General features: G+C 43.9%; 1 protein-coding gene across 1 annotated transcript in view; it reads left to right on the top strand.

The window, feature by feature from the left end:
- The window catches only part of LOC120992222 (phospholipid-transporting ATPase IC-like), a 92,322-nt gene extending 67,706 nt beyond the window's left edge, over window positions 1–24,616 (top strand). The window contains exons 22-28 of the mRNA XM_040421057.1: window positions 1,633–1,921; window positions 2,997–3,220; window positions 17,598–17,681; window positions 18,322–18,567; window positions 21,619–21,757; window positions 22,244–22,374; window positions 23,842–24,616. Coding sequence (XP_040276991.1) covers window positions 1,633–1,921; window positions 2,997–3,220; window positions 17,598–17,681; window positions 18,322–18,567; window positions 21,619–21,757; window positions 22,244–22,374; window positions 23,842–24,072 — 1,344 coding nt within the window. The 3' untranslated portion in view covers window positions 24,073–24,616. The remainder of the gene's footprint in view (window positions 1–1,632; window positions 1,922–2,996; window positions 3,221–17,597; window positions 17,682–18,321; window positions 18,568–21,618; window positions 21,758–22,243; window positions 22,375–23,841) is intronic.
- The last annotated feature ends 567 nt before the right edge of the window (window positions 24,617–25,183 follow it).

Raw genomic sequence — 25,183 nt, 5'->3', positions numbered from 1 at the left:
AAACAATGCAATATGCTAAATCTCCCACTTCACTCCCTAATTTTTTTGGAACATTCCCCAAAACACGTTAGATTACAAACGTGTAGCATCATCGCCAAGTATGCTATGGACATGTGGAAAGATTCCAAATGGACACAGCATCTATTATCTAATTACCTCACCCTAATGCAGGTTCGGGATATACTCTGCCACTCCTCGACTCAGTTTTGGGAAACCGTATCGGACAGAGCCAAAGCTAATACCACACCGGTCTTGGCGTTGTGCCCAGACAATGATGTTCCAACTTTTGAAGAATTAGGAAAACACCCTATAGTAGCGGGCCTGTCAGACTTCCAAAGAGCACATTTTCTTCACTCTATCAAGTCCCATCTTAAAAACTTGAGTACCCCTTTAGAAAACTCCACTTTTGAAAAAATGGTCCTGCAAGTAAAAGACACAAAAGGTAAAATGTCTAAATTATATAGCCTGCTACAGTCCTTATCCCGCTCAGACAAGTTTTCGTTCATATCTAAATGGGAAGATGAGTTAAGTATTCAGTTTTCAACAAGGGAAATAAAGAGTGTATTGGCAGCTCCTCATGGAGTGTCCAGGTGTGTCCAGAATAGTTATAAGGTACTCACTCAATGGTGCTATACGCCACAAAGAATTAACCGAATGTTCCCCGAATGTAGTCCAAACTGTTGGAGATGTGAACAGGATATAGGTAATCATAGCCATATATGGTGGAATTGTAATAGGATCTCTCCTTACTGGGAAAAAATATGTAGAGTCCTGTCGGAGATATGTAAGATACCTTTTCCGGTCTCTCCGAAGGTATGTCTCTTTGGGGTGTTCGGAGATCTCAGGTACCCTAAAGATACGCAAAAGTTGAGCCAGATTTTACTGGCAGCTTCCAGAATACTCATTGCAGTTTATTGGAAAAAAACGGAGATTCCCCCATTAAAACAATGGATCGCTAGATGTGATCAATTGTACCGCCTGGAGCAGATAGCTCACTGGGAAGCCCGAACACCACACAGATTTGAAGCGATATGGAAACCATGGAAAGATTACAGAGGTTTTTCGACCTGATTTGTATAGCTTTAGAGATATCGTGACCATCGAAGGTAGCATAGCAGCAACGACTTGGTATTAGTCCTACCTTTTGGTAACTCTGAAGAGTTCTTTCTTACCCCCCCCCACCCTTTTCATCCCCTCAGACCTCCCTACGTTATTGTACCCCCCCTTTTATTTGTTATTATGTGATATGCACTTTCTCATACGACTGTACAACTTCAGATGCATTCGTGTTCTCATGCCTATGTAGGCAAACAAAGATTGTACATCCTACTGCTGTAAAACCAATAAAAACAATTTTAAAACAAACAAACAATGCAATACTATGGAATTGGAGACCATAGCTTGATAGGAACTCGGCTAATCTGATCAGGGTGGGTCTGTCAACACCATGCTGATGGATTCCAGTAACAATCAGAAAAATCCTAGATTAATCCTTGTTAGTCCTTGAACTGTAAGATATTATGGTAACTGAAGGTCAACAAAGAAAAAGTCTTCAAAAAGGTCCACATGGTTACAGTGATTTATATCTAGATGTTGACTTAACAATGAAATATATAACTTTTTCCTGATCAGAATGAAATTCTTCTGGAAAAGAAGAAAAAAAGGAAGAAACGCCTGAAGCTGAAATTTCCCAGAACCGCAGAGGAGAAGCAAAAGGATTTGCAAGAGAAACAGAAGATTTACGCCTTAAAGGAGCAGAGACAGAAGAACTTTGTGGACCTGGCCTGCCAGTGCAGTTCTGTCATCTGCTGTAGGGTGACTCCAAAGCAAAAAGCCATGGTGGTTGAACTGGTGAAGAAGTACAAGAAAGCCATCACCTTGGCTATTGGAGACGGTGCAAATGATGTCAACATGATTAAAAGTAAGATGTGTACAATAATCAGAATCGCTAATGATCAGGAGGAAGGGGCATTGTCTAAAACAGGAAGGGGCATGGCTAAAGTATTAGAAATTACAGGGTACGTGCCCTAAGGCATATATTTGGTCCCCCCAAAAGAAAATTTTATTTATATACTGGAGTCCACATACAGTATCTATATGGTGACTTTTGAAGATTGTTTCCAGGGCTCATCTGTGCACACAAGCTACCCATCATGCTGCTACCCTCCCCCAAAGCCCCGCTGTGTGCCCTACACCACTAGTGCCTCCATACAGTAATCATTTTTCAATTGTGCCTCCACAAAGTGATTGTTGCCACCATTGTACCCCTACATAGTAAAAATTCTCCCTTTGTGGCCCACGCTGACGCTACAATCCGTGCCCTTCAGGCAGTAATAATCCTCTTTTGTGCCCCCATAGGGTATTTGGCCCTCTTTTAGCCCCCAGAGAAATAAACCCCCTTTTTTTGCTCTACCAGCTTACTAATACCCACCTACTAGATTTAATAGTGGGCAGGGAGCCGATGGACATAGATACACTTGAATGTGGCAGTCATCCAGGAACTCAAGGAACCAGCAAAGAAAAAACAGGATTTAGGCCTCAAGTGCACAGTGCTAGAAAGGCCCTTGTAAGGAGGGATCTCCTAGCAATGAGAGGTCTGTATCAGAAAAACAGACCTGCCAAATTCCCAGCTGCCGGTTTTATTATTGAGCTCAGTGTACGGTATGTGCTGTATGCAGTAAGCTCCCCCTAGTGGTGGCTGCAGGAAACAATATTTTAGCCCTTTTTTTTGGATTTGCATTGGCCTAATGACTGTAGGCACTAGTAGACTATGCCAACCATTTGTTGTCATTGATGGAGGAGAAGGAGGTCACGCTAGATCTTTTTTAATAATTTTCTATTGTCATAACAGGCAGCCACTGAACATTCAACCAGCTTTGGCTTGAGCTTGCAATGGTTCCTTGAGAAGCTAGTCAGGATACAGTATGTAGGTGACTGTGTACTGACCTGTACGTAGTAAGCCATTACAACCCATATCTGCTGTTTGTTTCTCACAGCTGCCCATATAGGAGTTGGTATCAGCGGACAGGAGGGAATGCAGGCCGTGATGTCCAGTGACTACTCCTTCGCTCAGTTCAGATACCTCCAGAGACTCATTTTGGTCCATGGCCGCTGGTCATACATCCGCATGTGCAAGTTCCTAAGCTTTTTCTTCTACAAGAATTTTGCGTTTACATTGGTTCATTTCTGGTACTCCTTCTTCAATGGATTTTCCGCTCAAGTAAGTTGTTATTTTCTCTAATGTTCTATATTCTAGTTATGTTAAAGGAGTTGTCCAGAGTTAGAAAAATATGGTTGCTGGTTTGTGTCTGGTATTACAGCTTAATTCCATTGAAATGAATTTGGCTGAGCTGCAATACCACACGCAACCTGTGGAAAGGAGTTGCACTGTTTTTGAGAGAGAGCAGCAATTTTTTTTCATAGTCCTTTAAAATTTCCTTTAAGGACTGGTAGAGTCGAAAAGGGACTGCACCAGTACTGTAAAGAGATCTGACAACCAATGTACATGTTTACACTGTACATGTAATGTGTTTAGTCCTCACTCTTGGTAGTATGGATGGGGAAATTGAGAATGTACTTTTGTCTTTTACCGGTAGTACCTGATTTCTCCTGCCTGCCAAGGTGGTGCTAGATTCAAAAACTGTGGAAATGGAAGTATTTATTGACAGTGGGGCAGGGTTTAACTTAGTGGATGGCCACTTTGTCCGTATGCATGGTTTGACAACAAGCGCATTAGACAAAAATATTTCTGTTATTCCTCCTCTCTCTTTCAAAAGTGTCTGTCTCAAATGGTGCAGGACATTCACCTAAAGGTGGGAGATTCTCATATTGAATCCATTTCATGTTTTGTGCTGGAGGGTTTGCCTGCTCTTCTGGTGTTAGGTTTACCATGGTTAACCAAACATAACCCTACTATCGATTGGCAAGCGAGACAGATTCTCAATTGGAGTGATTTCTGCCTTGACAACTGTCTCAGCACGTCGCTTTCTGTTGTAACTAATAAAATGTTACCTCCTTTCATTTCGGATTTTTCTGATGTATTCTCTAAGGGTGGAGACCAGGAGTTGCCTCCTCATCGGGAGTATGATTGCCCCGTCAACCTTATTCCCAGAGCTAGATTGCCAAAGTCTCGGTTGTATAATCTTTCTGAACCCGAAAGAGTAGCCATGGGAGAGTATATCACCAAGAGTTTGGCTAAAGGTCATATTAGACCATCCAAATTGCCAATGTCGACGGGGTTCTTCTTTGTTAAAAAAAAAAAAAGGATGGAACTCTTAGGCCATGTTTGGACTTCTGTGAGCTTAATCGCATCACTATTCGTGATCCCTATCCCCTTCCTTTGATCCTCAGATTGTCGGCGCCAAGGTGTTCTCTAAGTTGGATTTGAGGGGTGCATATAATCTGATAAGAGTCAAGGAAGGGGACGAATGGAAAACTGTCTTTAATACTCCTGAGGGTCATTTTAAGAATCTGGTCATGCCTTTTGGTTTGTCCAATGCTCCTGCGGTTTTTCAACACTTCATCAATGACATCTTTCATCATCTGGTGGGCAGGTTTGTGGTGGTTTATCGGGATGATATTTTAATTTATTCCCCTGATATGGAGACTAGTGTTGAGCGCGAATATTCGAATTTCGTTTTTTTTTTCTCGAATATCGCAATTTCGAGATTTCGCGAATATTTAGAATATAGTTCCAAATATTCGCGAAATCGAATATTCGTATTTTTTTTCTCGAAAAAAAATAATCGTACGATTATTTTAATCTTATGATTTTTTTTTTTTTCCTATGGCTAGGCTAATATGTGTATTTTACGAAATTTCTTAATATTGCTCTAACTTCGTCTTTTAGAATATTCGTAATATTCTAAAAGACGGAGTTAGAGCAATATTACGAATATTCTAAAATACGAAGTTAGAGCAATATTAATACACATATTAGCCTAGCCATAGTCATAGGAACATTGCCTTATACAGAAAAAAAAAAAAATCGCACGATTATTTTAATCGCATATTATTCGCGAAAAATTAAATAATTACGAATATTCAATTTCGCCGAAAATAATAAGAATATTCATTCGAATATTCGCGAAATATCGCGAAATCGAATATGGCACCTCCCGCTCATCACTAATGGAGACGCATGAGGATCACGTGAGACAGGTCTTACAGATCCTAAGAGAGAATAAATTGTATGCTAAAATGGAGAAGTGTGTATTTGCAGTCCCTGAAGTGCAATTGCTGGGGTACCTAATCTCATCTTCAGGTATTCGTATGGATCCGGAAAAAGTCCATGTTGTGTTGGACTGGGATCGACCCGAAGATCTGAAGGCACTCATGCGATTTTTGGGGTTCACCAACTACTACCGTAAATTTATCTTGAATTACTCAACTGTTATGAAACCATTAACTGATATGACTAAGAAAGGCGCGGATTTCTCAGTCTGGTCTGAAGAAGCATTGCATGATTTTTCAGCAATAAAGGAATGTTTTGCTTCTGCTCCTATTCTGGTGCAACCGGATGTGTCCCAACCATTTATTGTGGAAGTGACGCATCAGAGGTAGGGGAGGGAGAAGTCTTGTCGCAGGGTCCTTCTCCTAGCAAATGGCGCCCTTGTGCTAGTTTTCTCTAAAAAAAAACTCTCTTCTGCCGAAAGACATTATGATGTAGGTAATAGAGAGTTGTTGGCCATTAAATTGGCTTTTGAAGAGTAGAGTCACTGGTTGGAAGGAGCGATTCATCCCATTACGGTAATTACTGATCACAAAAATCTGGCCTACCTGCATTTGGCTAAACATCTGAACCCAAAGCAGGCCAGATGGTTGTTGTTTTTTACTAGATTTAATTTCATTGTCACTTATCGTCCTGTGATTTAAAACGTCAAGGTGGATGCCTTGTTGCGTAGCTTTCCTGGGAGGGGGTGATTCGGAGGATCCTGCTCAGATATTGGCTGATGGGGTGGTTGTATCTGCCCCTTATCTTGAACTTAAGGCAGAGGTGTTGGAGGCCCAGGGAGAGATACCCGATTACTGTCCTCCAGGGAAGAAGTTTGTCCTTTCGGAACTACGACACAAGGTGTTTAACCCTTTCCCGACTGCAATCTGTATATATACGTGATAGCTGCACGGGGCATGTGCAGCTATCACGTCTATAAACGTCAAGACAGTTCTTTAATCCAAGCGCTGCAAAGCGCTTGGATTAAAGCTTCTGCCCCCGCACTGCTGCTGTCACGGACAGCATACAGTTCAGTAATGCCGGCAAGGGACCAATCAGAGTGGCCCCTTGCCGACAATCGATCCGATTGGTTAGTCTGTGCAGACTAACCAATCGGATCGCGGCATTGGAAAAAATGCCGGTTTCAGGCTCTGATCTGCGCTCTGCAGATCACAGCCTGAAATCAGGTAGCGTCTCTGTGGCCCCCAATCTGTGCCCCCTTCCTGTGCCCCCCGATCTGTGCTCCTCCAACACCCCCCTGTGCGCGCCTGCCCCTGATGAAGTAGTTTCCCCGCCCGATCCATATTTATGTAGTCCCTCCCTGATGCAGTCCGCCCCATGCTGTCTTCTCCCCGCCCCTCCTGCCCCAGCCTCCCTCACCCTCAAGGTTAGCCGCCGTACCCCAATACAACCCCCCCCCCCATTCCAGCGCTGCCCCCGATCCTGTGCCCCCGCTGTGTGTGATGGCGGCGGCTCCATTCCTGAGCCGCCGCCATCAGCAGCGAGTGTCAGCTCTATGCTGACACTCTGCTGTAACCCCATAGATGCTGCGGTTGCAGCATCCATGGGGTTAATAGAGGGAGGGAGCTCCCTCTCTGAACCATCGGGGCTGCAGCGCTGATAGCAGCGCCCGATGGTTGCCATGGCAACCGGACGCTTTGCAAAGGCGTCCGGTTGCCATGGCAAAGGCATCTGGAGCTGCCACCTACAGGGCATCTAGTAGTATTATACTTTGCAATGCAAGAGCATTGCAAAGTATAGTACAGCCATCAGCCCCATTGGATCTTCATGATCCAAGAGGGACTTGATAAAAAAGGAAAGTGAAAATAATAAAAATGAAAAATAAATAAATAAAAATGTAAATTAAAAAAAGAAATTGCCTTTTCCTATAAAAAAATAAAATACACATATTAGGTGTCACCGCGTCCGTAACGACCGTCTCTATAAATATATCACATGATAGACCCAGTCCGATAAACACTATTAAAAAAAAAAAAAAAACTGTGCCAAAAAAAGCTATTTTTGTCACCTTACATCACAAATAGTGCAACAGCAAGCGATAAAAAAGGCTTATGACCCCCAAAATAGTACCAATTAAACCGTCACCTCATCCCGCAAAACATGATACCCTATTTAAGACAATCGCCCAAAAAATATAAAAGCTATGGCTCTCAGACTATGGAGACACTAAAACATAATTTTTTTGGTTTCAGAAATGCTATTATTGTGTAAAACTTAAATAAATAAGAAAAAGTATACATATTAGGTATTGCCACGTCCGTAACGATCTTCTCTATAAAACTATCACATGACCTAACTCCTCAGATGAACGCTGTAAAAATAAATAAATGAAAGCTGTTCCAAAACAGCCAATTTTTTGGTCACCTTGCCATATAAAGTGTAATAATGAATGATCAAAAAATCCTATGTACCCAAAAATGGTACCAATTAAAACCTCAACACTTTCTGCAAAAAACGAGCCCTTGCACAAGACGATCGGCAGAAAAATAAAAAACATATGGCGTTCAGAAAACCAATCCAGCAAAATCTGCCTTCCAAAAACCGTATGGCATTCCTTTCCTTCTGCGCCCTGCCGTGTGCCCGTACAGCAGTTTACGACCACATGTGGGGTGTTTCTGTAAACCGCGGAATCAGGGTAATAAATATTGAGTTTTGTTTGGCTGTTAACCCTCAATGTGTTAAATAAAAAAATGCAATAAAATGGAAAATCTGCCAAAAATGTGAAATTTAGAAATTTCATCTCCATTTTCCTTTAATTCTTGTGGAACACCTAAAGGGTTAAAAAAGTTTGTAAAATCAGTTTTGAGTAACTTGAGGGGTGTAGTTTTTGCAATGGGGTCATTTATGGGGGTATCCACTATGTAGGCCCCACAAAGTGACTTCAGACCTGAACTGGTCCTTATAAAGTGGGTTTTGGAAATTTTCTTAAAAATTTTAAGAATTGCTTCTAAACTTCTAAGCCTTCTAACGTCCTAAAAAAATAAAATGACATTTCCAAAATGATGCCAACATAAAGTAGACATATGGGAAATGTTAAGTAATAAATATTTTATTAGGTATAACTTTCTGTTTTAGAAGCAGAGAAATTGAAATTTGTAAAATTGTGAATTTTTCAAAATTTTGGGTACATTTTGGATTTTTTCATAAATAAAGGTGAAATATATTGACTCAAATATATGACTATCATGAAGTACAATATGTCACGAGAAAACAATCTCAGAATGGTTTGGATAAGTAAAAGTGTTCCAAAGCTATTACCACATAAAGTGACGCATGTCAGATTTGTAAATTTTGACCTGGACATTAGGGCATCAATGACCCTTGGTCATGAAAGGGTTAAGGAACATCACAATACTGTTCTTACGGGACACCCTGGGAGCAGATCCACTGTGGATCTCATTTCTCGAAGATTTTGGTGGCCAGGGTTACGTAACTGTGTTGAGGGCTATGTGGCGAGGGTAGGACGCCCACAGGCTGCCAGCTTCCTCACTGCGCTTGCGCAGAATACCGAACGGTGCGATATTTCCCCAGGGCACAGGGCAGGCAGAAGGATGCGAACGATGCCTGGCCCCGTCAATCAACACTTGGAAGACGTGACTTGAGGTGGGAGACGGGAGGCTCATTTACATATTATAAAAATAAGAATTCTACAGTAACGGGGGCACAGATAATCATTAGAATAGCAGAGTTAGGTGCAGCTGACATTAGCACATCGCTAATGGCAGCCAGTTTAATACTGCAAATTCTAGTGACAGAAACCCTTTAAGTTGAAGGTACCCTCTTGGAAGTTGGGGCCAAGGTTTATTGGGCCATACAAGATCTCTGCCATTATTAATCCGCTTTTCGTCTTGAGCTTCCACAAGCTTTGAAGATTCATAATGTGTTTCAAAAGTCATTGCTGAAAAGATATGTTGAACCTGCTGAACCGTCCTCCCTTTCACCACCTCCTGTCATGGTGGATTGTAATCTTGAGTTTCAGATTGCCAGGATAGTGAACTCACGTATTCTTCGTGGATCTCTTCAGTACCTCGTGTACTGGAAGGGTTACGGTCCAGAGGAAAGAATGTGGGTTCCTGTGACCGACCAGTCTCCTTGTGAGGGCCTTTCACAGGGCGCATCCTGATAAAGTCGGTCCTGGTTGTCCGGAGGCCACCCGTAGAGGTTGGGGGGGGGGGAGGGGGGTACTGTCACGGTCCCTCCTGTGAGAGAGGTGAGCAGATCGGATAGACTTGTTGCACGTGAGGCTGACAGGTCTCTCTGTTTTCCTGTATGTTGCTGTTTGGCAGGATCTCGCCTCATCGTGCCGCTCATTATCAGTGATGAGGCTCAATTTAGATCCGCCTCACACTGCTGACCATGCGGTTGATAGTTTCTGCTTGGAGTTGCTAGTGCTGGTTTGTCTTGGATCTCCTGCTTCTTCATACATCTCTAAGCGAAGTACTTGTTGCCTTCGCTGTTTATTATCTGGTGTGTGTTGTTTCTAGGCCTCAGGGAGACGCAGGTTCCTTCATTCTGGAAGGAACCAGCTGTCTCGACTACTGCTACCTATCCTAGGGCTCGCCAGTTTTACCAGGGCTTTAGGTATCCTGTGTATGAGTATTTCCACCATCCGGATCTGCTCATACTGGCAGGAGTTAGGGAAAGGCCTAGGGATTACTAGGAGGTCACCATCCCTCTTCCTTAGCTTTTGAGGCCTAGATTGTTGTCTATTCGTTGTGGTGTGTATTTGGTATTTTCGCTTCCCCTTAACCAGTGACACCTTAGTCTCCACATACACAGTTTTACGCCAGGTTTCCTTAACAACCCAGCCATTTTTCTTCACTGCTTTAGGCTAGGGCTACACAACATTGCCTTAACAGTGACATCAATGTCGCGCGACAATTTTTATAATGATAGTCTATGGTGTTGCACTGCGATATGTGACATGCTGCGACTGCGACAATCGCAGAAAAATCCATCTTGGATGGATTTTTTGCAACTGTCGTGTCGCAGTATGTCACATGTCACAGTGCGACACCATAGCCTATCATTGTAAAAATTGTTGAGACAAAATGTTGCGCAGCACATGTCGTCGTGTAGCCCTCGTATTAAGGGGGCGGCCACTGTGGAGGTCACTGTTAAGGGGGAAGGCCGCTGTGGAGTGCTGTGAAACTCGCGGTTAAAGGAGCGGGCTGCTGTGAAGGTCAAAGTTAAGAGGATGGGCTGCTGTGGAGGTCCCATTTTAAAGTGACGAGGCACTGTTAGAGGGTCATTGTTAAGGGGTGGGGGGACTGTGGAGTTCACTGTTAAAGGGGCAGGGTGCTGTAGAGGTCACTGTTATGGGGGATACTGTCTATCTTTTAACAACACACACAAACATTAAATGAAATATACCCGTGCAAAGCCAGGTCCTTCTGCTAGTTATATTATAATTAATTAAAAATAGGTCGGGAATTCCTATAAAGGTTGGGCTGTGCTCCAAATCCCCTTTACTTATCCATAGTGCGACATGACATTCTGTATTCCTGCAGCTGCCACTAGAGGGGGCTGACTACATGGGGATTTTTACAGCTCTAATAGAATGCAATAATAAATTCATATCATATGCAGTGAACTCCCCTTTTTGGTGGAAGAAAGAATTACAGTCTTTAACAGTTTTTTTTTTTTTTTTGTGAACGTTATTAGGAAATCACCTCTGTCAGTATGCCCCTGCTGGGATTTATGGGTCCCCATTATTGCTCTGCAATTCCATCAGCAGAATGAAGACAAGAGTTTATGGCATACTATAGGACATTATCACAAGCTATAACCTGGAACACATCCATAGGGATTGCAGAAGTAGCAATTGCACCCTAGCCCAAGGGAGGTCCAAGGGGTCCTCTACCAGATAAGACAAAAATATTAGATATGTCACATGGTAAGTGGGACCCTGTTAATTATCTTACATCATCAACTGATACTTCTGGTAGCAGCAGTGCAGATACTGGGGCATGGCTGATCAGGACAGCATGGGCCTTACTGAGATAATGCATACCTAGATTTGTCCAACATATGACAGTGCAAGATCACACCAAAATATCAGTAAAAAAAATATATCTATTAAATAGTTTTTAACAAGTAAAAAAAAAAAGTTTAAACCAATTGGAAGTATTATAAAAATAAAAAAATACAATAAACAGCTATTTAAAATTAGCTATGCATTATTTAAAAAAATTTGGTATGCTCAAATCATATAACAACAATAATAATAATAATAATAATAATAAATGTTTTAGGTCAGACAATAAAAAAATCTTTGTGGAAATCTTTTTTTGCACTTTAACCCAAGACCAGTTGCGACAGACACTTTTGAGAGGGCGGGGACGAATCAATCGCAAACACGGAAATATATTTGTCTAATGCGCTTGTTGTCAAACCATGCATACAGACAAAGTGGCCATCCACTAAGTTAACCCTGCCCCACTGTCAATAAATACTTCCATTTCCACAGTTTTGGAATCTAGCACCACCTTGGCAGGCAGGAGAAATTGGGTACTACCGGTAAAAGACAAAAGTACATTCTCAATTTCCCCATCCACACTACAAAGAGTGATAAGAGGACTAGACACATTACATGTACAGTGTAAATGTGTACATTGGTTGTCAGATCTCTTTACAGTACTGGTGCAGTCTCTTTTTGACTCTACCAGTCCTTAAAGGAGAATTTAGAGAACTATGAAAAAAATTGCTGCTCTACCAAGAGGAAGAAGAGGACTAGATACATTAGGACTTTTTTTTTTTTTTTCCTTTTCACCTTGATGTTTAACATAAGCACATACGTTTAATAAAATGTCCTCCTTGACCACAGAAAAAGCAAAGTCTTTTCTTGACCCTAAAGTTTCTATCACCTGGTTCAGGTGTGACCTGCCCCAATTGCATTGGCTCATCACCACCAGACACGAGCTTGAGTGTCTCTTTACCCAAAGTGTCAGAAGAGACTGCTTCCCTGTATGATAATACGTCCCAAGCGAGAGGAACTTTAGATCTCTCTCTCAGGCGTCTATCAATACTCACCACCGAGACATGGCCGCCTCCAATGACTCTGGATTTGCGTGAAATGCCAAGGCATCCTTCAGGTTGTCAGACAGTCCTTGACAAAATTGACTACGGAGAGCTGGGTCATTCCACTCCGTATCAGTTGCCCACTTCCTAAATTCAGAGCAATAGGAGTCAGCTGAACGCTCTCCCTGCTGCAAGCAACGCAACTTGGATTCGGCCAGGGAAACCCGATCTGGGTCATCGTAGATAAATCCCAGAGCTCTAAAAAAATTCATCTACCGACCGGAGGGATTGTGAACCTGTCTGCAAAGAGAAAGCTCAAGACTGAGCGTCACCTTTCAGCAACAAAATAATAATCCCCACTCTCTGACTCTCTTCCCCAGAAGAGTTAGGACGCAGTCTGCAATATAATTTGCACAATTCCCTGAACCGAACAAAGTTGTCACTTCCCCCGGACAACCTATCTGGGAGAGCGACCTTCGGTTCAGGGCAGGCCTGGTTCCCGCTGCCGGAACCCACCGCCTGTGGTCTCTGAAACTGTTCAACGGCCGTGCGGAGGTCAGCCACCTCCAAAGACAGCCCCTGCATACGATCGACCAGTGCAGAAACAGTATCCATAGCTGCACTGATAAAACAAAGGATAACGGTTTGGGGCGGTTGATTATGTCACAGGTTAAGAGGAAGGGAAAACACCAAATACACACAACAAAGAATAGACAACAATCTACCGTAGGCCTCAAAACCTAAGGAAGAGGGATGGTGACCTCCTAGCAATCCCTAGGCCTTTCCCTAACTCCTGCCAGTATGAGCAGATCCTGATGGTGGAAATACTCATACATCGGATACCTGAAGCCCTGCTAAAACTGACGAGCCCTAGCAGGGGATCAGACAGCTGGTATCTTCCAGAATGAAGGAACCTGCGTCTCCCTGAGGCCTAGAAACAACACACACCAGATAATAAGAAACAGCGAAGGCAACAAGTGCTTAGCTTAGAGATGTATGAAGAAGCAGGAGATCCAAGACAAACCAGCACTAGCAACTCCAAGCAGAAACTATCAACCGCGTGGTCAGCAGTGTGAGGCGGGCAGCGAGGAGGTTTGTCAGCAATTTGTGCAATATTTGAATCACACCAACCATATGAATATGAAGTTTTCACTTAACTTCGGCGATGACTCAGACTTTTTGGACGTGCGAGTCACCGCCGAGGATGGCACCCTGTGTACTACTGGTTTTCGCAAGCCAACTGCTACAAACTCGCTGCTCCACCAGACCAGTTTCCATCCTTCTGCGGTGAAGGATGAGGTCCCCTTCGGGCAGTTCATCCGGCTCCGCAGAATTAATAGCATTGACAGGGGCTACTTTCGTCAAGCCCATCAAAAGGAGCGACTCTTAGAGAGGGGTTACCCGCGGAGGGACGTTCTTGCTGCCTTGCATAGTGCCGGCAAACACACTCGTCACAACCTCTTGGTCGAACGAATTAGGGAATGGGCTAGTGATAGGTTTTCCTTTGCATTCAAGTTTAGCCCCGCCGCTGACCTAGTGAAGCAGGCCGTTCTAAACAATTGGGACCTTTTTCAAGTTTGGGGGATCTGACATCAAAGAGGCCCTTAATAACCTTTAAGAGGTGTCATACCCTTAAAGACAAACCAGTTCATAGTGTGGTTAAGCAACCTAAACAAATCGATTGGCTACAAAGCAAAAAGCCAGTGGGGAATTATAAATTCGGTACTTGTTCCTTTTACCCCCGTAATTCACAGAATAAGATTCTGTAGGTAGGTGCTACACATAAGGTGGGGGACTTTATCACATGCCGTACGTCCTTTGTAGTTTATGCCATAATTTGTGTATGCCAAACGTTTTGCATTGGTAAAACCATTAGACCACTTTTTGAGATCGGTACGTGAGCATCTTGGCTCGATTAGAACAGGCCGTGGTTCTCCCCGCCTCGTGGAGAATGTACGTGCTGTACACGCCGGTGATCCGCTGTGCCTCTCGTTTGCAGGCATAGAGGCAGTTGGGCCCATCCCTAGGGGTGGTGACCGCCATCGTCTCTTGCTGCAGCGGGAGGCACGGTGGATCATAAAGACCAATGCTACTGGCCCCCATGGTCTAAATGACAAAAATGACATGGCAGTGTTTCTATAATGACATTTCTCATTCACTGGGACGCTTACCCGCCAATCCTGTCTTCCCACTGCTATTTCTATATCCGTGTCCGTTCTCTCTCTTGTCTCAATTAAGGGCTGTTTTTGTGCCTATATGTATTGATGTGCTGCGTTCACACATATCCTTTTCCATGTTTGTATATGGAGAGTCCTGCCGTCACTATGGTGATGGTCGGAGTGAGGCCTATTTGTAGCACGCTTGTACGTAGAGATGTCATAGCGGTCCGACGAAGCGCTAGTTTAGCGCGAAACTGCCGTCACCGCCGATCTCCAGTGATGGGCATGTTCCGCTCCCCAGCCTGCCTAGATGTCTTCATTTAAGTAGCAATAAAGCTTTGAAGTTTAACCAGCATTGGTGAGTGCCGAACTTATTCTCTCTCTCATACAACTATCAACAGCATGGTCGGCAGTGTGAGGCGGATCTGCAATGAGCAGGACCGTGGTACGGTTACGCGGAGGCCAAATTATGCAGTGGGTCCGGATATGGGTATAGAAGTCTATAGTTTTGTTTGTGACTCCAATTGCAGCGTGCGCAGGGTACAGTCTCAGGGCCCTTTAAGGTGTTGCAACTCACGTACCAGGTTAGGAATGCCAGAGTGGTGTAATGTCTCTGTGTGGTAATGGTGTCAACGGTGTCTCCTACCCTGGTACGGCTGGACTCCTGGATCCTGGCTCACTTGCAATAAAATCAGTGTGCTGCTAGTAGGAGAAATTGAGGGATTTGCAGCAATAATTGAGATCCAGACTTGGAATAAAGTTCAAACTTGTCTTTACTATATGCAGCTTTCATCCAAGTGAGATACAGCAGTAGTCTTGGGTCCCAGCAGGTATTTGCAATGTGTGGCAGGAATCTATGTCTTCTGCTTCTATCATGTGCCTGGAGCTCTCTGCAGGATAAGTCGTCTGCTTGTGGCTCTGTAATGTGGCAGGAATTACTATCTTCTGCTGTGTGGGGGACTGACTAGCTGAGGAGGAATTTAGCTTCTCCTGGTCTCTGGACGGTGCTCACAGTTGTGCTCACAGGGTATGGTTCTTCCTGGAATACTGGAGGTGGCTGCTTGTTTTCACCGGCTGAGGCTGAAGGCTCAGACTGGGAATGATGATCTTTTGTCTCAGCCGAGACAAGATCCCGGCTTGGATCCCTAGAACCGGGAGCTCCTACACACACAGCCTTCCCCATGCAGGGAGAGCTAGAACTAACTGGATCTAACTGGTTTTTCCTCCCTTGCTGCAGGATGTGGGAAACTCCACTTCCCTTAAGCAGGTGGGCAGAACAGAACAGGAACGTTGCATTCTGAATGGCCATAACATTAAAACTATTCCTACCAACGATGCCGCCACCTGCTGGTAGACCTGAAACATTACAAGGAAAATATCACATTTAAAATGGTTTCCTCTGCACAGTTGTGAAGGACATGAGGGAAATCGCATCAAATGACCGTGTTAATGCTCTTAGCAGATTGTAGCGGGGTAAAAGCGTTTAGTAGCCCAACTCTGGGGTGTTACAGATCTAAATGGAGCCTCATCACTGATAACGAGCAAAACCTGAGGAGAGGTGAGATCCTGCCAAACAACAACATACATAGAGGAAAACAGAGACCTGTCAGATAGCCTCACGTGCAGCAAGTCTATCTGATCTTCTCACCTCTCTCACAGGAGGGACCGTGACAACATGTGACCGTGTGTATGGTAGTTGGGATATGACGAGAAAGACTTGCAGGCTTGTATTGGATAATGCCGGTAATTTTTGGGGACTATCTCAGGAACAGTACGTCCTAGAGAGCTGAGACCCCCACAAGATTTCTTTCCAGGTAGCAAGGGATGTGTATACCAAGTTTCGTTGAAAACAATGGTTGCGTTTTTGAGTGATCGCGGAACATACATACATATATACGTCCTTCTTTATGTATATAGATTGCAATAAACGGTTAAAGGGAATCTGTCACCTATTTTGACCATATAAAACCGTTAACATAGCAATGTGCAATAAAGTACCTTCATTCCTGCATGTGTCTTCTTTCTTTCTTTCTTTCTTTCTTTCTTTCTTTCTTTCTTTCTTTCTTTCTTTCTTTCTTTCTTTCTTTCTTTCTTTCTTTCTTTCTTTCTTTCTTTCTTTCTTTCTTTCTTTCTTTCTTTCTTTCTTTCTTTCTTTCTTTCTTTCTTTCTTTCTTTCTTTCTTTCTTTCTTTCTTTCTTTCTTTCTTTCTTATTAAAAAGCGATTTTTCTGATATGCAAATGAAGTCTCAAGGTTCCTCTGCTCTAGTGCCCAGTAACGCCCCCCTGCAGTGCCCAGCCCGCCTTTCCTCCAAGCCCAGCACGCCTCCTAAGAAATAAATGTCCTCCCACATACTGGCCGAACGGCGCCGCCCCCTCCACTACGTCATTTAATTTATTCACTGCACCTTCCTGGCTTCCTCCTCTCTTGTCCTCCGAAATCCTGCGCAGGCGCAGTATCGCTGAGTGTCTGCACCTGTACGATACTTCTGCTCCAGAGGGCAACAGCCTCAATAGTGTCACTGGGCATGCGCGGAGCCAGCAGGAGTATCGTACAGGCGCAGGCACTCAGCGATACTGCGCCTGCGCAGGATTTCGGAGGACAAGAGAAGAGAAAGCCAGGAAGGTGCAGTGAATAAATTAAATGACGTAGCGGAGGGGGCGGCGCCGTTCGGCCATATTTCTTAGGAGGCGTGCTGGGCTTGGAAGAAAGGCGGGCTGGGCACTAGAGCACAGTAATAACGCCCCTCTGGGCACCTTGAGACTTCATTTGCATATCAGAAAAATCGCTTTTTAATAAGAATGAAAGAAAGAAGACACATGCAGGAATGAAGGCACTTTATTGCACATTGCTATGTTGACGGTTTTATATGGTCAAAATAGGTGACCGATTCCCTTTAACCACTTGAATTAATTATATTTATGTTATCCATTTGCTGTAGTCTGAAGAAGGCCATTCGGTCGAAATGTCATGAAATTATAGCCGCTGAATTAATTTAATAAACTACGATTGAATTGCACGGAATCATTTTGTGCTGAAGTCTACTTTATATGGTTAACCACTAGAGCACCACAGACCTCCAGGGATATTAACCCACAACCATCATGTCTAATATCGATCTTTTAACCCCTTCTTCACTTTTGATCACACACATAAAATGTGACTCCATTCGTCTCTGTTCCTACAGACTGTATATGAAGATTGGTTTATCGCACTTTACAACGTCCTGTACACCAGTCTCCCTGTTCTCCTTGTTGGGCTGTTGGATCAGGTAAGTCACACTGGTTTATACTGGTGCCTGCTAGAACCATAGGATGATCCTAATGGAGTATTACCGTACTGGTATTGGAGAAATGACGGAAGTTATACTGGAAATTTGTTTGTCTGATGCTCTACAGCAGTCTTTTAGTTTCTTAATGTCCATCTTTCCTAATGGGGTATGTAGTCAGATAAGACAAGCTTGCAATTACTTGCCCCAGTGACCTACAGTGTTGGCTCTGCTGCATGTGCATGGTATGTTGGTATTGCAGCAAGGAGTGAGTGCTGGATCTGTCGTGGCCAACCTTATTGATCTTAGTTTTCTTACCCAAGCCATATTATCACAGTAGATCTCAGTTGATGGTCTCCATCCCTCCCCCCCCAACATAAGCTAGCTCTATTCCTCTGCGTATTGTCTTCAAGCCCCCCCCCCCTCCCCACATAAGCTAGCCATAGACCTCTGTCTTGACTGTCAGACCGTCCCCTGGAACGTGTCATTGAGGGAAACACAGATTGGACAGGACTGATTCTCAACTCATCTGGTTGTGTAGTTTGTCACCAAGATAAGTGGCGCCATAGGTGTCTGGCAACCCCTTATCATCCAACTCTAGACATGTGGTATTCTGGTTTTAAAGCTTCACGTCTTATTCCAGGATGTCAGTGACAAGCTGAGTCTGCGCTTCCCACGTTTGTATATCCCTGGCCAAAAGGATCTGCTGTTCAACTACAAGAAGTTCTTCCTTAGCCTCTTCCATGGTGTCGTGACCTCCCTGATCATCTTCTTCATCCCCTATGGAGCCTTTTTGTTAACCATGGGGCAGGATGGTGAGGCTCCCTCAGATTACCAGTCGTTTGCTGTCACGACGGCCACTGCTCTCATCATCGCTGTCAATTTTCAGGTATGTCAAGTCAGTGTGAAGGTGTACGATGGCTCTCTTGGTTATAAATGGTTAAATGATATATATTCATTGCACTTCTTATACTGAGCTTTGTGTATAGGATAATGCTGCCACCTAGTGGCTGATTGTGTTATTGTTGGTTAATATGCTGTTAGGTGCACAGGACCTTTTGGTCATAAGTTCCAGTTATGCAGGTCCTCAAGCTGAAAAGTACACTGTTTAGTGGCAAATGTCCTGTTCTCAAAGTTACTGTGGTTCTCAAGTGTTTAATATCTATCCATGTCTTGTCAAATATAGTGCTTGGGAAGATCAGCCCCTGATGCTATGGTTGATGAGGAACCACACAAGTGATTGCTTTACAGCTAACATGAGGACACAAAGGCATGCATGCATCACATTACTCACATGGAACTGTGGGAAGGAGTTATTAATGGGGGCTGCCCATGGGCAGACTGGGAACTTAAAGGGAACCTGTCGCCGGGATTTTGTGTATAGAGCTGAGGACATGGGTTGCTAGATGGCCGCTAGCACATCTGCAATACCCAGTCCCCATAGCTCTGTGTGCTTTTATTGTGTAAAAAAAAAAAAAAAATTTGATACATATGCAAATTAACCTGAGATGAGTCCTGTCCCTGACGTTTTTTTTTTTACACAATAAAAGCACATAGAGCTATGGGGACTGGGTATTGCGGATGTGCTAGCGGCCATCTAGCAACCCATGTCCTCAACTCTATACACAAAATCCCGGTGACAGGTTCCCTTTAAAGTGGCCCTGGGAAAAAAAAACTAGTCCAGAACTGAACCCGGACATACCCATAATTTCATCCAGGCAGCCCCACTGACTTGAACATGGGAGCAGTTCATGCTCCGATGCTCTTCCTTGCCCTGTGCAGGATCGCGCAGCCAAGGGCTCCTTTATTTACTATGACACACTGCCGGGAAAAGGCTTCCGCCCAGCAGTGTGACGTCACTCGGCTCACTGCTGGGCGGAAGCCTCCGCCTAGCAGCCCGAAGGAGAGCCCAGTACGTCACCGGAACTCCACAAAATGCCTTTGCCCTGCGCGATTCAGCACAGGGCAAAGGGGAGCATCGAAGCATTAAATGCTCCAATGCTCTTGTCAGGGGGGCTGCCTGGGTGAAATTCTGGGTATGTCCGGGTTCAGCTCTGAATACGGACAACCCTTTTAATTACTGTTGAGAGCTCATTATGTACCCGGCCAGTGGCAGAGAGGAGAACGTAGGTGGCCCTCTGGAGCATCGGCGCACCAGGAAATTTCCCTGTAGGGTCTATGGCCAATCCACCCCTGGGGCTGCCTTTCCCACCAGATAGGGGGACTAGCATAGGCTAAGTCGCCAGCTGTGCCCTGTGCTGATCCTCCAGACTGTGATTGGAACTAGGGGCACTGTTACAACTTTGAGGCATGGGTGTAGGAACCCCCAAAAATCTGGGGGGGACAGCATTTTTGCTCGCCGGGTATATTCTTATTCAGTAAACTGTGAGTTGTTTATATCGTTAAATTTTAAGTGTGTGTGTGAAAAATCTCACAACAAAAAAATATGCAAAAGGAACAGTTCTTTGTTTATCAGGTCACAGAAAAACGTTTGGCCCCCCCGCCGAAACAATAATCCCCCTTTATATATAATTTACTTACAGTTCTGAAGACTCAGGGGTGCTGGCTGGCTTGGCCTCAGGGGTGCTGGCTTGGCCGGGCAGAAGGAGTGTGGGGAGACTGTAAGGCCTTTTTCTCCAAGCTGCTCCGGATCAGTGCTCTGGGCAGCTGGGCTCCGGGCTGGAAGTGGGCACAATAAGAAAAAAATATTTTTCATTACACCTAAGGTCAGACCACCAATCAGACCCCCAATGTTAATCAGACCTCAGCTAACAGCCCCAATAAGATCCCCAATGTTAATAAGACCTCAGATCACACCTCAGCTCAGACCCCAATATGAATGACCCCAATCAGACCTCAGATAAGAGCCCCATGCCTCTCCAGCAGCCCCCCAGTGCCTCTCCAGCAGCCCCCCAGTGCCTCTCCAGCAGCCCCCCAGTGCCTCTCCAGCAGCCCCCCAGTGCCTCTCCAGCAGCCCCCCAGTGCCTCTCCAGCAGCCCCCCAGTGCCTCTCCAGCAGCCCCCAGTGCCTCTCATCAGCCCCCCAGCGCCTCTCATCAGCCAGTAATAACAGCCCCCCCAATCATGTGCCAGTAATAACAGCCCCCCCAATCATGTGCCAGTAAAAACAGGGCCCCCCCCCATTATGTGCCAGTAATAACAGCCCCCCCCCCCATTATGTGGCAGTAATAACACTGGATGCTGTAACTCAGGCTGGTCTATTGAGAAAGTGCAGGGGATAAGTGGTGGAGAGGTAGCGGTCATGTCAGGGCCTTAGTATCTGAGGCGGTGGCTAAAGGTCATCAGTATTAGAATATTAGAAACGGCACATGGTAGATGGGGGCACCAATAAAGATTTGCAGGAGTTAAAAGGCTATAAACACCTTCTGGGGCAAAATGCAGTCATGATTGCGTTTTGCTCATTTTAGGCTAAAAATCATTTTTTCAACTGGTCTTTTATTAAAAATGATAAGCAGTTTTTGTTCTACAGGTTTAAATTTTAGCCTAGCTACCGAATACCTTAGTACTGCCATGTTGCTCTTCGGACATCTATGTATAGCCCTTACCTCTGAACTCCTGACAGCTCATAAACACTCATTCAAACCATATTCTTATCAGTTAGATAAGAATTTAGCTATAACGAGTGTTTATGACCAGTTACTCTGCAGCTAAGCTGAAATTGAACCCTGTATGACAAAAACTGCAGAAAATTTTTATTCAAGACCAATTGGAAAAAATAATTTTTAGCCCACCATGAGTAAAATGCAATCATAAACTGCCCCAGAAGGTGTTCATAGCCTTTAATATTACGTATTACTGTTTTGAGCACTACAGGAAGAGCTGTGCAAGGAAATGCTAATCTCCTAAATCACTGGGGACGATCTCCGCAAATGGGGGTGTTTGTGTAGCAATGTGTTACGAAGTAATGTTCTGTATTACAGATTGGTCTGGACACCTCCTACTGGACCTTTGTGAACGCCTTCTCCGTGTTTGGAAGCATCGCCATCTACTTTGGAATAATGTTCGATTTGCACAGTGCCGGAATCCATGTTCTCTTCCCAACCAAATTTATATTCACAGGTGAATCCTCATATTGTGCAATATATGTTCCTATGTGCAATATGGAGATCCTAGCATGTCTAGGGTTCTGTGCTCACGTACAATAGGAAAGCAGCTCAGAAATAGGTCACCTGGTGGTCCCACTGCCTGGGTTTTTGTGAAGGGTGTAATTGTCCACATTATTTCCATAGTGCCTCCTGTTTCTGTCTTGACAGATTCCATAATTCTAACTGCCTGCAGCCACCACTAGGGGGAGCTCACTACATATGGATTTATACATCTGTAGCTATGATTGTGTCATGGCAAGCTGGGAAAATAGTTCCATACTCTGCCCCATAGCCCTGCCTCCATGGTTGGTACATCACTGTATCTAAACGATGTCCCGGTTTAACCCAGATGACATTTTATTTAAATTATTGACCTACATTCTGGTTTCTCTTGAAGTTCTGTCAGAGAGTACTGTATTATTTTACGGTCTGTTCATTGACTCTTGTTGTTGCATTACAGGAGCAGCACCGAATGCTCTCAGGCAGCCATATCTGTGGCTAACCATCATCCTCACTGTGGCAGTATGCCTGCTTCCTGTTGTTGCATTAAATTTCTTGAGCAAGATCCTGAGGCCATCAGAAAGTGATAAAGTAAGTAGTGTGCCTTTTTCTAAGAACCCTTGGGATGGGATATATTATATTATGCTAGGATTGTAATGTGAGTGAGGAAACAGCAGGGTTGGAGTGTTTTGATTTTGCTGGAGGCAGTGACTTGTATAGTCATATAATTCTGGTTAGAGATGAGCGAATTTCATATTTTGAAATTCGTTCACGCTTCGCTTACTGGTATAAGCTGAATTGCGTTATGGATTCGGTTACCACAGACCATAACGCAATTCTCTGACGGACTGCATATTTGAATACCTTTAGAGGCATTCTGTTATTTATTCCGTCATAATAGAAGTCTATGGGCTGCATAACGGATCCGTCCTGTTTCCGTTATGCAGGGGAGTCCTCTCCTGCATAACAGAAACGGGACGGATCCGTTATGCAGCCCAGAGACTTCTATTATGACGGAATGAATAACGGAATGCCTCTAAAGGCATTCCGATATGCATTCCGTCAGAGAATTGCGTTATGGTCCGTGGTAACCGAATCCATAACGCAATTCAGCTTATACCAGTAAGCGAAGCTTGAACGAATTTCATAACCTGAAATTTGCTCATCTCTAACTATGGTAGTAAGGATAGGGTTGCCAACTTGCCGGTCACAGGACAGTAGCTCATGGGAATGAGGACCACTGCAGAAGGGCAATGTACTGATCTTACAGGAGGCACTGATCTGTCTCGATTACATTAGTAAGTACAGGGCTGCGGGGATAGAAGACTATGGACATTAAAAAAAAATCAGAGAAGAAACAGACCTTGTTCATTTTGTGGGAAGTAGTGACCTGGCCATGATGAGGACAGGAGTGGGGACAGGGCTGTATGTAGTCAAAGGAGTGAAATCAAGAAAGAACTGTATGAGTTTGAAGGCGTGAAATGATATGGATGAGGATAGAATTCTCTGTATCCATTCAGATCATGACTATGTTGACCTTACTGCATACAGTGACCCAGAGCAGACTGGAAATTTAAAATGTCTGTGAAAAACAACTAAAAGTGGCCCCATGTTGTAAGTAGACCCTAACTGACAGACGGTGGGGACAGCAATACCACAGAGCAGGGATCGGCAATCTTCAGCACTCCATCTGATCGGAAACTACAACTTCCAGAATGCTTGATTCTCCTCTATAGGAGTTACAAGAACAGTCAAGCAAATGTGCATGCTGGGAATTGTAGTATCACAACAGCAGGCATGCTGACCCCTGCCATAGAGGGACAGTATATAGCGCTACACTTTGGTATTTGATTCTGCGAGATGCCACAGGGCAGCACAATAGAACAACCTGTCCACTCATAAATTTAAGCTATTAGGAAGTTTCATGAAGGGGATGGAATAGGAACACATTTGGCCCACCAGTTATTTGGCGTGATGACGGCAGCAGGAGAAGAGTATGTTGAATTTCTTGGAGAAGTGACCTGTTCATTTTTCCCTATTTTTATTTTTATTTTCTAGATTCAGAAGAATCGTAAAAAACTAAAAACCGAGGAAGCTCAGTGGATGCCGCGGATCAGCACAATCAGACGCGGCACAGCTGGCAGACGATCGGCATACGCTTTCTCTCACCAACGAGGTTATGCTGACCTTATTGCCACAGGACGCAGTATCCATAAAAAACGGGCTCCTCTGGAAGGCGTATTTGGCGGCAACGCAGCGGAACGTATCCAGTCGGCTGCAACTTTATGATGAATTCTTGACATTGCTTTTTATTGCAGACTCTTGCACATGGAATTTTGTATAAATTTTTATAAAATGTTTCTCTTGCTCAGGACTTTTTTTTTTTTTTTTTTTTAATACAGACTGAACATGTAACCTGGAGACTTTTCTCTTTGTGAACTCCTTATATAGCAAAACGAATTATTTTTTTCACTATTAATTTTTCTACTTAAAAGTCGGCATCATTTTAGGAGGTGCCAATCATTGACTTACAGAAATATAAGTTTTCTACTGTAGGGGGTCGTGGAAGGACTGGTGGTGGCCATCAGACAATTTTCCAGTGCACATAGATGGAGCAGTCTAGCTTTAGATCTCTCATCCAGGGGACACTTTTATTACGAGCACAGAAATCTGTGAAATTATTGTTTACGTTTTAACCTTTTATTTAATATTGTTAATAAACTGTAGAAAAAGTTTATTTTTGTCTTTGATTAAAGGTTTGCTGCAAGCGGCGTCCATTTTGAATAAAATATATATGACATTAAAGAGGGTGTATGAGATTAAATAAAAGGGTGTGCTTTTTTTTTTCCCTGACACAGCGCCACCCTTGTTCATGGCGATGTCCGGTATTGCAGTTCATAAGAATAGCTTTGTTTCTAGAATAAATTTAGATTTTATTTTCCCCTAAATTTGGACAACCCCTTTAAGATATGGGGGCATGTTTTTGTTAGTTCTTATTACAAATGTTTTTGGATATATCAGTCTTACATATTTTCCCCCATGTCATGTTTGTTTTTATCCCAAAACTAGATGATTATGCTGTCTGTTGCCGTCTCTTCTACAGCACATAGAACTTCCCGTGACCACTTCTGTACGCTAATTACATGTGTTCAAAGAGTGGTCACCCGCACAGGAACCCATGTGGTCATTAGACCCAGAGACTGCAGGATAAACTAAGAGGGAATGTCTACAAGAATTATGAACGTGCCTTCTGCTCATCCATCCAAGGCTGATTAATGTATGTAATTGCAGTTGCAGCAGTGGAGTGGTGCTTTAACCTCTTACAAAGCCATTTTTGGCCTTAAAGGGGTTTTCCAGGATTATGATTTTTAACAGATATGCTTATGTAGTTGAAAAACTC

The sequence above is a fragment of the Bufo bufo genome, chromosome 2, assembly GCF_905171765.1.
Source record: "Bufo bufo chromosome 2, aBufBuf1.1, whole genome shotgun sequence".
Classification (NCBI taxonomy): domain Eukaryota; kingdom Metazoa; phylum Chordata; class Amphibia; order Anura; family Bufonidae; genus Bufo; species Bufo bufo.
The sequence above is the reverse complement of the archived record's forward strand: the minus strand, read 5'-3'. Positions and strand labels throughout refer to the sequence as shown.